At 40.3% G+C, this 14,048-nt stretch overlaps 1 protein-coding gene across 1 annotated transcript in view; it reads right to left on the minus strand.

The window, feature by feature from the left end:
* Nucleotides 1–737: 737 nt before the first annotated feature.
* LOC119966128 (14-3-3 protein beta/alpha-A-like) overlaps nucleotides 738–14,048 on the minus strand; it is a 54,807-nt gene continuing 41,496 nt past the window's right edge. Inside the window, exons 2-5 of the mRNA XM_038797386.1 lie at nucleotides 9,644–9,767; nucleotides 8,986–9,149; nucleotides 4,248–4,343; nucleotides 738–2,441 (exon numbers count right to left, since the gene is read on the minus strand). Coding sequence (XP_038653314.1) covers nucleotides 2,382–2,441; nucleotides 4,248–4,343; nucleotides 8,986–9,149; nucleotides 9,644–9,767 — 444 coding nt within the window. The 3' untranslated portion in view covers nucleotides 738–2,381. The remainder of the gene's footprint in view (nucleotides 2,442–4,247; nucleotides 4,344–8,985; nucleotides 9,150–9,643; nucleotides 9,768–14,048) is intronic.

The raw sequence follows: 14,048 nt of genomic DNA on the forward strand, positions 1-14,048 counted from the left end.
TATGTATAAACTGGAAATATCTGGTCATATCTATCGAGAAATTACCCCCTATTTTGCTGGGTCTTAAAAAAAATTAAATAAAGTTTGATGAACCAAGATTGTTGGAGAACGTATGGAAAATGTTCTGATAAATCTACATTGTTTTCTACCTCTTGCAATTTCTTCAGGCGATCATATGGTTTGCCAATGTTTTTTACCTAGTGCAGTTTCTTCAGGCGACTATATGGTTTGCCAACTATATTAAAATACAAGTGACTGATGTCCAGCCTATATATCATCAGCAAAATAAAAGTTCATGTAATTCATTATGTATGCCCATAAATTACAGAAAAATTAGGAAATGGAAATAATTAAGGTACTCTGCTTCTGACTGAGACCTTGCAGATTCAGTCCTGAATCAATACTAAGGAAGAATTCTCCTCTCCACCTACCCAAGAGAAAAACCTCAAAGTATCCCTTGTACAATTATCTATAATACCTTAGATAAAATCCCTATAATCTCTAAATGAGCAGATATGCCTGAATGCCACTTTTGTTTTTTAATTAAACATCAGGAACTATATTTGTTACAAGTTCTATTTCAAACCTAGGGACCAGCTAGAACTATCTGGCCATTACAAATCGATACAGGTAGAAGCATACCATAATAAATTTACTATTTTGTACAACTGTCTTACGATGATGAATAATGGAGAATGGTTAAATAGTATCAAGAATGAATATCAGAATCAATTGGATCCATTTGTGAAGAATGTTTTATTTGCATTGCATATTACTTTGTTACCAGCTTCAAACTTTAAAAACAAAATAGGGTAATTCCTTCATTAAAATTTTACGTACATATACATATATATGTATATATTAAAACACAGCAGTGCTGGATTAAATGCTACCAATATTTCCACAATGACAAAACTACGATTAAACCGGACATACCATAGGTCCCATTAAGTTCTTTAGTCCAATTTGTTTTGTCAGTTTCCACCTCAAAAATATTTCATAGTAGAAAATAACACAGCACTTTATAGATCTTGAACTGAATCAATAACTAATAAAACAAGTTACTTTTTAAAATAAAGGGCACAGAGTATCTAACACTGCATGAGCCAATAAGAAATATACCAAACTACTGTAAGCTATAGGAAATGGTTGTTAACATTTTGCATTTTTACCAAAACACCACAGATTGACAGTCAGGTATTCTGTACCAACAGTAATTTCTCCCTTTCATTAACCTAGCTGAAATTGGATTTCTTTCTTATATTTTTCCAATCTACTTTATCCTCCTAGTCCTAAACTGGTCAAGTTTACTGACAAATGAATCTGGAGTACAAGAAGATTTGGTAGGATTGGAAGAGAAAATCTTACAGTTTGGCTGGTTTAAAGATGAGAATAGAAATCAATTCAGCAGGGTTAGGAAAGATCACTAACCTACATATTAGGATTACAAGGTCCGTTATTACCAAAAAGCATAAGGGAGGAGTTATTTAGAATTCTGTTTTGCTGGCACTTTAACGCACAGCTTTTAAACAAATGTTCCCTATTTCTCCACTGCCCCTACCTTCCCACATCAATCCCACCCAACAGAAACAAGACTAGTAGCTGCCATGCAACTTCCTTTTAGTAGGAATGAAAAGCAATACAAAATTTGACTATAATGAGATTCCAGCAAGGCATCTGAACAATAGAGAAAACTCATTATACAACGGGTTCAGAGCAACAGAAAGCTCTGGGACTTGAACCTTGATCGGCCAGCTCAGAACACAAAACGTAAAATGCTAGATTGCTAGATTGCCAAGCAGCTCCAAAAACCTCGTTTTAATAAATATTGAGCCATCTTCAGGACCATGACACTAAAAACTGAATACACAACTTTTGGGCAACAATGTGCTAATATCTGGCATACACCATCTGGTGTATGTCAAAGTATGCACATACCAAACCGGAAATGTCAAGCAACAGTCTAAGAATCAATGGCCATATATAAAGTGCTATTCAAACACTTTCTAGTCTGTGTTTTGGATTTTAGTAATTTTCCAGTCTCCATTCATTAAAAATAGCTGCTCTTGGCAATCATGAACTTCCTTTGCAAACCAAAAAGGACCTACATCAACTTATTCACAAATACGCCGCAAATTTAATCTCTGCTGTTTGTGTAGCAGGTGCCCAACTGCACACTACAAAGTCAGAACAATTAGCAAAAGAAAGCTAAGGAATGGCATTTGTTCCAAGCTGCAGATTTTCATAGGCTAAATTGTGGCATTCACATGTGCATCTATTCAGTATTGGTGATTGAGAAATTCCTTTCTTGGAATTGTCAGTGGAACACTAAGGAATGAAGACATGTAAAAGAGGATTGGACAGCAGCTCCCTCTGTACAGTTAGTTCTCTCCCCCTTCTCCACCATCAGCGTCATCTGCCGCATTATCTGATGTCCATAACTGCAAAAATATAATGAACAATGTTTTAAGCCTAATTTTTTAAAAACATCTTTGGCAATGCAGTATATACAACTAGAATTCAAACTAAGTGCTTCTTGTACCAAGTGATTAATTCTGTGAATACCAAATATCCTTTACACTTGTCTGGAAACGTATTTCCAAGGCTGCAAAAGCAACGCATACGCATTGCAAAGACAAACTTGACAGTAGTTCATCGCTTGTGTCCTCCAACAGACCTCAGAAATCATGATTTTGATTATTACAGATATTTTGTTATGTTCTGTAATGTTCACTTATTTAAAATTGAATGGCTTTCTAATGACACAATCTATCTCAACACTTACATGAATAATACATTGTAATCACTGCTGCCTTACAACGCCGAGGAAGCGGGTTCGATCCCGGTCCCTGTCTGCATGGGTCTCACCCCCATAACCAAAAAGATGTGCAGGGTAGGTGAATTGGCCACGGTAAATTGCCCCTTCATTGCGAAAAAAAATGGGTACTAGATAGATAGAACAGTACAGCACAGAACAGGCCCTTCAGCCCTCAATGTTGTGCCGAGCAACGATCACCCTACTCAAACCCACGTATCCACCCTAGAACCCGTAACCCAACAACCCCCCCCCCCCCCCCCCCCCCCCTTACTTTTTAGGACACTACGGGCAATTTAGCATGGCCAATCCACCTAAACCGCACATCTTTGGACTGTGGGAGGAAACCGGAGCACCCGGAGGAAACCCACGCACACATGGGGAGGACGTGCAGACTCCGCACAGACAGTGACCCAGCCGGGAACCGAACCTGGGACCCTGGAGCTGTGAAGCATTTATGCTAACCACCATGCTACCGTGCTGCCCCTAACTCTTACATTTATTTTTTAAATATCCATTTTAATGTTACTTGCTTTAATATGGTTCCATTAACAAAGTAAATGACCACGATGCCTCAGAGGAAAAATGAGGAGGATTAAAAGCTTGGTCAATGAGAAGGGTTTGGAGAAATCTTTTCAACATGCGAGGAAGGAGATAAAAAAAAATAAAAACAGCTTCGGGTCAAACCAAACAGAACACTAGGTTCGCACACATTCCAGTTCAATGATGACGAGCTGGCAAGAGACAAATGGAGTCAATCATGAAGGTGTAACGTTTTGATGGGAGTTTTAAAAAAACACCCTCTCTCTGGTTTGATGTTCACTTAAAGGCAATTTTGCCGCTTCCACTGTGTCAAATGCCACAGGAGTTATTTGTACTTTGTAGGACCAGGCAAAAAATAAAATAAAACTTAAGATGACATTTAAATGCATGTTTATCGGCAGCACGGTGGTTAGCACTGCTGCCTCACGGTACCAAGGACCCAAGTTCGATACCGGTCCTGGTCACTGACCGTATGGAGTTTGCACATTCTCCCCATGTCTGAATGGGCCTCACATGCACAATCCAAAAGATGTGCAGGGTAGGTGGATTGGCCACACAAAATTGCAAAATTGCCCCTCAATTGTTTATGCCCAGCTTGCATGAGCTTCCTGACCAGGAACTCGCTGGGACTAGTAGCATTTTTTCGGAAGCTGTCTAATGTCCCAAATTGCTATAAAAGCTAAATCAGTTTGGTAACAGCCCATTTGAGAACTTCCTTGGAATGGTTTGGAAAAAAAAAATAATTTATTACTATTTTTAACAATATTACTCTTAGTTGTATAATCATATTGAAAACAGGCACATGTCTTGCTGGTCTTTTAAAGACATACTGGATTTTATATGCCTCATTCTTTGAAAGATTGCTACACTGTTGTATGATTTCACTCACCGTCAGGTTATCTCTGAGTAGTTGCATAATGAGTGTACTATCTTTGTAAGAGTCTTCATTCAGTGAATCCAGCTCTGCAATAGCTTCATCGAATGCCTGAGGACAGCAGAGAACAAAAGATATATTTGAACACGACAAATCATTCTAGAAATTCAAAGTCACCCTGCAAAAATTTAATGAAAAACATTACAATTTTACAAATGGAAATATAAGCCATTTTAGAATGAATTGGCATGCTTTGGAATGCACACTAAACTAAATTAATATCAATGTAAAACACTGGAATTCTCTATTTAATTAATTTGTGATAAAAGTTACTGACTTTAAATTATATGGAAGAAATCATAATCAATTGCACAGGAATGAGCTACTGCAGTCAAGGGTTAGGGTGCAAGAGATCAGGTGAAAGAAGAGAATCTCAAAAGATAGCAATCACTGGATTACTCTCAGTGTCACAGACAAGTGACTACAGAAATAGTAGGATAAAGCATGTTATGATACAGCTGGAGAAACGCTCCAGATTCCTGGAGCATTGGGAACAGTTGAATATGGGATAGGTGCACTTTAGGAGAGCTGGGGCCAATGTCCTCGTGGGAAGATTTGGCAGGACAGTGGCACCAGATTGAAGCATTATCGAACAGAAAATGGTGCACTGTGCAACTAAATATTCCGGGCTATAGGGTATTCAGAAAGACAGGGGATGAAGGCGGGATCAGCGAGAGGATATGGAGGGACTGGGGAATTGTGCGTACAAGCCACGTTGGCAGGGTATGGTTGTTGGCTGGTTGGGGGGGGGGGGGGGGGGGGGGGGGGGGGTGGGGGGGGGGGTTATGTACTGAATTAGGTTTAAATTTGTTTTTGTACTTCCTGTTATTATAAAATCATAAATGCCTTAATAAAATGTTTTTTTTTAAAAAGAAAGACACGTATGAGAAAAAAAAGGAGGCTGGCATGTGATACACGAAAATGGTATTTGGTTCTTTGCCATTCTTTTACAAGAGCCCATGTATAATTTGTACTGCCATAAATCACCAGAAATGACTTTACCTCAAGGGATTTAACTGAAGAACAAACTGAAAATTTTCTAATATCTCCCACCAAATTGACAAACCTTACTTTTGTATCAGTTTTAGAAAATTTTAATTATCTTACCCCATAAGTATAACCCAATAAAATTCCAAAATATCAAATATTTGTTGGTTCAGCTGACAACACTCTCACCTTAAAATCAGAAAATCAGATGCTGAAACCCCACTCCTGGATTTAGGCTGGAATCTAGGCCAACATCAGTACAAAAATAAGGGAGGTGCTACATTGGTTGACCTTTAACCAAATGACATCTGTTCTGTTCAGGTCAATGGAAAACATTTCAAGCCACTAGACCTTGAGGAACAATGGCCTGCTTACATACAGAGGATCCTTTGGGAAGAGGACATATGTTACCATTATGCACACAAGCAGGATTATGGGAAACCATCTCATGTATCATGTCTTAGTCCTATTGCTCATTAAAATTGAAAATGTGAAGCTCCTAGAGCAACTGAAGAGGAAAGCGCAAGACCTTGAGATGTGGAGAAATGAACAGAGGACCTGTCCTTAGGCAGATCACTACTACAACACTAAAAAGAGCAGTGCAATCTTATGCTTGATCCAAAATTGCTCCTACAATCTAGGATGCACTGCAGAAATTCAAACAGCCTCTGTGACAGTGACTCCAAAACCCATAACCTCGAATAAAGGCGGCAGGCACGCATAGGAACACCAACACCCAGGTTTCCTTCCAAGTCATACATCATCCTGCCTTGGAGATATAGTTTGTCATCACTGAGTCAAAATCCTGGAATTCCATCCTACCTTCACCACACTGATTGCAGGGGTTCAAGGTAGCAGCTCATCGCTCCCTTCTCAAAGGCAATTGAGGGATGGGCAATTACTGCTGGACTTGCTTGCGATGCCTACATTCTTGGGGGGGGGGGGGGAGATCCATCACACAAATAATGTATCCAGCAATTTATCCAATTTCATCCCAGGACCATGCCAAATCCAGTCAGCAGTTGGATAATAATGACTACAGTTCAATAGCATTTTACCGAATATGAAGCATTTGTAGGACAAGCTTCTTATATTTTTACACTCTGGTTATCTTTTCCATAGTTAACAGGTGAAAAAGCATAAAATTTGACCAATTTTCATAACGTTAATAAATTTGATGTCCTCTTAGCCAGCTATTTATCCACTTCTTTAAAAATTACATAGCGTTGACTATATTTTTTTACAAAATAAATTTAGAGTACCCAATTCTTTTTTTCCCAATTAAGGGACAAATTTGCGTGGCCAATCCATCTAACCTACTCATCTTCGGTTGTGGGTGTGAAACTCACGCAGACACGGGGGGAATGTGCTAACTCCAGACAAAGACCAGGGGCCGGGATCGAACCTGCGTCCTCAGGTCCTCTGCGCTGTATGAAGCAGTGCTAACCACTGTGCCGCCCAGCATTCAGTATATTAATCAAAGGATACTCTTAACTTAATGGGAAACAAATAAAAGCTTTTCCACTTGCTTGAAGTTATGTCACTTTGTACTTTCTTTAAAAAAAACTATTTTGTCATATGGTCAACTTACCCCTTTCTTCCATATAGGACCTAAATCAACCATAATAGAATTGGACAAATAGCAAAGTAAGCAAAACACTTCAAATGAATTAACATCTAAATTTTTGTTAAAAACATCTCTGCTCAGATATGTTTTCAATATTTTCTACCTGTGTTCTCTCTCTCTATCAAAACGGATAACACAGCCAATTTTTCTAATCACGAAAAAGCCAGAAGGCCTCTCTTGATTTTTATTCAGGTTTAATACCAAAGGATTGGCTAAATATTGGTGCTGAAATTTAGACATTCTAATTTTAAGCCCAATAAACATCAGCTCTAGGGTTTAAGATTAAAAATCAATAAGCAGAAGACATTGTCTGCTTAGAAATGTAATTGTTTTGCCTATTATTTCTATACAATCTACTGATCATAAATTATGAAGGAGGAAGGGGGGGGGGGGGGAAATTAAACAAGTAAAAATTTTCTGAAGTGAGGCAAGGAAACACCAGATTTTTGATGCATAATCCAAGATGTAACATGATCAATTAACTAGAGATCTACAATTTTAACTGGGCAAAAAGGAAGAAATTAATTTTACTAATCCCCTGAAGATTCTGCACAGAACCCAAATGACCAGATAAATTCCATGGATTTAACATCATGTTGTAGAGGTGGGAGGTAACTAGCTCATCAATTTGCAACTGTAGTCTAGAATGCAATCTCAACACCCTTACAATGTTATCTCTGTGCAAATTCCAGGAAACATTAAACTGGCTAAAGTAAATAGTAAATCAAAAGAATTTACCATAGTTGTAATATTGCTAAAATAATAGGTACTGCCAAGTGGATATTAATAAGTTATATATAAAAGAAAAGATGGCTTTTAGTACACATCAATTCAGAAAGGATCGCAACACCAAAGTTTAATCGGGTTACATCAAATCTACAGAACAGAAACTGGTATAGATGGTCAATGGCAGCATTTATGCTGCATATGGACCTCCTTCATCGAACCCTGTCAGTTTACTCTGCTAATCTTTTCTCCCTCATATGCATATCTGGTTTCTTCCTAAATACATCTGTGCTATTTGCCTCAACTGCTCTTTATGAAAACACACTCCACATTATTATCACTCTTGGGGTAAAGAGGTTTTTCTTGAATTATTTATTTGATTTATCTTTATTTACAACAGTTTTTTGAAGCTTCTACAAGTGAGCACTTTGTCTTTATATACCATCCTATAGAATCCTGTCATATCTTGGCCTTCTCATTTCTAGAGAATAAAATCTCAACACATTCAGTCTTGCCTCATTACTTCCAATTCTAGAGTCTAAATTGTTAATGTTAAATAGTGAAGAATGGTTCAATTTCAGATAAATAGATGGAGGGCATTGCAGGGATATGGCGAAGCAGGGTTATTATGGAATTTAAAGACACCAGGGCTCTAAATGCAAGGCTTTGGGAGGTGGGGAGCCAACAACGCAGGTTAACAAGAAGAAGCAATAAGCAAATGCGACTTAGGGCAGGACAGGGTTCAAGCAGCACAGTTTGACACGATGGGGTTTATGGAAGGTGGAAGATGGTGAACCAGCAAACAGCTAGTAAAATCTGGCGACAATGAAGACGATGTTATGAGCACTTCAATAACAGGGTTAAAGATAGGCAACTTTGAAGCAGAAGTGCAAATACAATTAAAATTATCTGGCTGAAACTAAGCAGAGGGTCAAACATGTTTGTCATTTCTCATTAGACATTCTTCGATAAATCATACTTGAGCCTTGCTGAAAGAGACATGCACTCAAAGGACAGAATCACAAGAAATTTCAAAAGGAATAATTTATACTGCATGAGAAAATAAATCAGCAACCTTTTCTCATGCAGTGTCAATTGTTGTTTCTTTTCAAATTTAGTATTCTTGCAATACTCAAGTTCTTTATATCAAGTGACTATTTAAATCATATTTGAAATATTTATTTATCATGCCATTTTAAGGTGAACGAAAACTAAGACCTACAAAGTATTCTCCAAAATTAATACAATTTCATCAAACATTTATCCATCCTAACTAAAAGAGATAGTAGGTCCAACACAAATGGTAACAAGGAAGAATATTTAAGAAAGTTGGTCCCTGTCTTTATTACTTACCGTTTTGGCCAGTGCACAGGCTTGCTCCGGAGAGTTGAGAATTTCATAGTAGAATACTGAGAAGTTCAGTGCAAGACCTAATCGGATAGGTTGTGTTGGTTGCATGTCCGTCTTACTGATATCAAATGCTTCTTGATATGATGTCTGGGAGTTCTCAACAGTTTCTGTAGCAGGACAGAATAAAAGGCTGAAAATATCCTCTCTGAGCAGTGTTCTCACTTGGTAGTTTTAAAAATCCACAAAACGAGTATTCCCTTGTCTGTCATTAAAGTCCCTTTCCTCCTCTCACTCAACATCAATTGCTTCCATCCCATTGCAGCCTCATCCTCACAACCCCTTTCTCAGAAGCTATCAAACTTGTCTTTATCTATTAGATATATAATCAAAAGACAAATTAATTGGATGGTGCAACCTCATGCACAGCCATGCCTGCTAACAGGAGAGGTCAAAACACCAGAAAGATTTATGAACCACATTGTTTGATTTTATATCTTCTTCCGCTGACACCAAGATGAAATTAGTAACTCAGCATTTAAAGAACCCATAAATACAATCTTTTTGACCACTCTACACCACAATATGTTGGTGATTTAACATGCAGTACCACAAAAACCTTCTACATATTATTTACAGAAAATACACCAAAAATAAGACTTACGTTTTTTGTTTTCTGCCATAGCTACTTCTGCAAGGTATCGGTAATAATCTCCTTTCATCTTAAGATAGAAGACTCTGCTCTCTGAATTTGTAGAATTTGGTATTAGATATTTATCCAGCAAGCCCTGCAAGAAATAAAGTAATTTGAGTTATAAGACTCTAAAGTATCTAAAATGTCAGTGATGTAAACCTACATATAGCACCAATCAAAGTTATAGTTAGACCATGAGTTACAAATTTAAGAAACTTTGCCAAAAATATATTACAATTAAATATTTGACGTGGAACTTATATTTTTAAATTCATTCTTAGGGGTGTGGGCATCGCTGGCAAGGCCACCATTTCCTGCCAATCACAAACAACTTTATTACAGATGTACAATATTTGAGTTGGTGTAAATTATGATGGCTAATTTTAAGAATGTCAGGAGTTGCAGACCAAAGCACACAGAGTACGAAAAAGTAAAATAAATTTTAACTAGAGTTTCCATGCATGTAATCTACTGAGCACTTAAAGATTGTTAATTTATCATACAATTATTAAGTAGCAAAATACAGCAGTAAATGTGAATGGTTAGTGTACTGAAACGGTAACCCTGCTGATACGTAGAAGTTACTCCCTTCATATGCTAGCTCGAGCAGTACTGTTAATAAATAAAAGGAAGAATATTAAGCCTAAGGCATTCAAAAGCACAATGTCTTCCTATTATGCAATTGTAACTTTCCCCTCCAACACCTCTTTGTTTAGCTTTCCAGTGATGGGGAAATGACAAAACAAAAATCAACTACACATTGTTCCCTCCTTTTAAGATTTATTATTTTCTATAGCACATTCAAGCATTTATCTAAAAATGTATAGCCTCAAACTTTAAAACATCTGTGGTTATGCTAAAGGGACAGGATTTTGATAAAATTCTCAATGTAAGTAGGTTTCTAATAAGAAACAAGACTTCCCCACTTTTATACTCAATCTTCCTTTACACTGAGACCAACATTCCATTGGCCTTCCTAATTATTTGTGGTACTTTCATGTTACCTTCGTGAGATTCATATACAAGGACACCCAGATCCCTCGTTTGGCAGTATTCTATACTTTCTCTCCATTTAAATAATATTCTGCTTTTCTATTCTTCCTGCCAAAGTACACCACCTCACGTTTTCCATATTATTCTCTATCCGCCTAATTTTCGCCCACTCTTTTAACCTATCTATAGCCCACTATTCTTCCTCCACTTGTTCTCTACCTATTGCCAGTGTAATAATCCCCACAAGGCCCGGGGGAATACCCTGATTGACCTCCCTGTAGGACTCGTGGGATACGAGTTCTCCGCTAGTGGACAGAACCCAGCTGGGCTCACAAGAATCTAGTATAAAAGGATGGCCCGGACATGTTGATTGTCTCAACAGGACTGTGCTATGTAAATAGTTTGCTGCCTTGGGGAGATTTAAGATGACCTTGATTAAAACTTATGTTCATCTGACTTCCTGGGTCACAATCAGTCCCTTCATCCAAGTCATTAATATAGATCTTAAATAGTTGAGGCTCTAGCACTATGCTCCCCCACCCCACCACCAAAACCCCTCTCCATTTTTCAGAGGCCCTCAAGGCCGATGGCACAATCGCCAACACAAACAACTGAGACATTGGACAATCCTGTCTCGTCCCTCTGTACAACCTAAAGGACCCTGAAACTTTCTCACACAGCAGACAGTGCCTCACATAACAGCCGCATCAACAACACAAACCCTAGACCAAACTTTTCCAGAACCATAAACAAGTCTATTCCATTCAACCCTGTCAAAGGTCTTTTCTACATCCAAAGAGACAATTATCTCTGGCTCTGGCCCCACCACCGTGCAAGAACCACATTGAGTAACCTCATGTTAGACAACAGCTTCCTGCCCTTCACGGAGCCTGTCTGATCCTCCCCCACAACCTCTGGGAGACACGACTCTATAACCTTAATGCTAAAACCTTAGCTAGATGTTTTGCATCCACATTAAGCAGTGAAATCGACTGGTACAACCCACACTTGAGTGGGGTCCTTATCCTTCTTTAGGAGGAGGGTAATAGAAGCCTGACTCAACGTCTCCGGAAGGGAATCTCGTGCCAATGAATCATTAAACATCCCCAACACCAATGGGGCTAACTGATCCAAACTTCTTATAAAATTCTATCGGGAACCCATATGGCCCAACGCCTTCCCAGCCTGCATCTTCCCCTCCAACGCGAACGGTGCCTCCATTTCCTCCCTTAACTCCTCCTCCACCTGAGGACACTCCAACCCTTTCAAAAACCTCAACATCCCCAGCTCATCCTCTGGCAGCTGTGACCTATAAAGCCCCCCATAGAAGGACTGGAACACCCCACCTGCAGAATCTCTGTAGCAGCTTCTTGCCGCCTTAACTGATGGTCAAAAAGGCGACTGGCTTTCTCCCATACTCGTACACCACCCCCTTTACCTGCTGGAGCTGACGCACCACCTGGCCCGTGTCAACAGGTCAAACTGCATTTGCAGCTTCTTCCTGTGTGCCCAAAGCTCTGGCCTGGGATCATTCACAAACTACTTATCCACAACCAAATTCTCATCCACCAGTTCCTGGCACTCCTGCCGTACCTCCCTGTTCATATGAGTCTTGTAAAAGATGACCTTTTCCCTGATCGCCATCTTTAACGTCTCCCATAACGTGGAGGGCGACACTGTCCCATCCTCATTCCATGTCACATAGTCCCTTATGGCCCAAGAAATATTAGCACAAATATCAGAGGTCAGTCAGCAGACCCACATCCAACCTTCACCTTGTACGCTGCACCCATACTGCTTCCAGCTTCGAATCCACCCAATGTGGCTCATAGTCCGAAATGACCACTGCTGAATACTCTGAACTTTTTACCCCAGGAGCAAAAGTCTTAGCCATAACAAAGAAGTCAATCCTTGAGCATACCCTTGGAAAAAAAGGAAACTCGTTACCCCGCGGGTTCACAAACTGCCATGGATCCACTCCAGTCTCCTCCATAAATGCAGCCAAAACCTTTGTCATCCCCGAATGAGACAGCGGCCTAGGCCTGGAGCGATTTAATCTTGGATCCAAACACACTTAAAAAGCCCCCTAAAATCAGCTCGAACTCCGGAACGTCAGCTCATAACTGTTCCATAAACATATCATCCCAATTCGGGGTAATCACATTCACTGCTTTCCCCTCCAGTGTACCTGTAACCATCACATAGTGACGACCCTGATCGGCCACCACCATCCCCGCCAGGAAGCGAACCCTCGTGCTAACCAAAATCGGCATCCCCTTGACCTACTATCGAATCTGGAATTAAAAATCTGGCTCACCCAACCAAGCCTTCCGTAATCCGATCTAGTCCTGCTGGAACACCACATTTGCTCTCAAATCTTTCAAAAGGGAAAAAACCGTTGCCCTCTTCACAGTGTCCCATCCTCTCAGGCCCAACAGACCGCAGCCTCTCTACCTGCCCCCCACCCCACTCAAATCCCGTTCGCTCGTCTCCCTTCTCGCCATAGTTAGTCACGTGGCCTCCATCCAGAACACCCTGCAATATCCCCTAAAAGGCAACAAGCCAAGTGCATACGGTTTTAGTTTAGGCAGGTCTCATGGTCGGCGCAGGCTTTGTGTGGGGGGGTGGGGGGGGGGGGGGGGGTCGAAGGGCCTGTTCCTGTGCTATATTGTTCTTTGTTCACCACACTCCTTCTATCCCATACTTCCCACCAACATGCCTGCCTCCCCAATATCATTAACAAGCCTCTATCCCCTCCAAAACCCACACCCATCCCCATATTTTTATTAAAACACTCCCCTCCAAACAACGACAAAAACACCCAACACACAAAGTACAGTGAACAAACCCCCCCCCCCCCCCCCCCCCCCCCGTACACAGAGTCCCAAACAGTTCTCCGTGCTGAAGGCCCCCTGCCTGCTCTGGCATATCAAAAAAAATTACCTTTCAAGTCCATGGTGACCCGCAACCTCATTGGGTACACCACCCCAAATCACACGTCCTTACGGTAGAAAACAGTCTTTGCCCTGTTAAAGGCAGCACATTTCTGCGGCAGCTCAGTTCCAATATCCTGATATATCTACACTGTATGCCTGTCCCAGGTCAATGTTCAGAATTCTCCTCGCCCACTCCAAGACCTGCTCCTTCCATTAGTAATTATGGAAACAGATTATCATCACCTGCAGTGGTTCATTCAGCCGTGGCTTCTGCCAGATTGCCTGGTGAACGCTGTCCAATTCCAGAGAGAGAGAGAGAGAGAGAGAGAGAGAGAGAGAGAGAGAGAGAGAGAGAGAGAGAGAGAGAGAGAGAGAGAGAGAGGTGGGGGATGGCTTCGAACCCTCCAATCCCTTCAGCAGCCTCACCAACCTGAGGTTTAACCACT

This window comes from Scyliorhinus canicula, chromosome 1 (genome assembly GCF_902713615.1).
Source record: "Scyliorhinus canicula chromosome 1, sScyCan1.1, whole genome shotgun sequence".
NCBI lineage: Eukaryota > Metazoa > Chordata > Chondrichthyes > Carcharhiniformes > Scyliorhinidae > Scyliorhinus > Scyliorhinus canicula.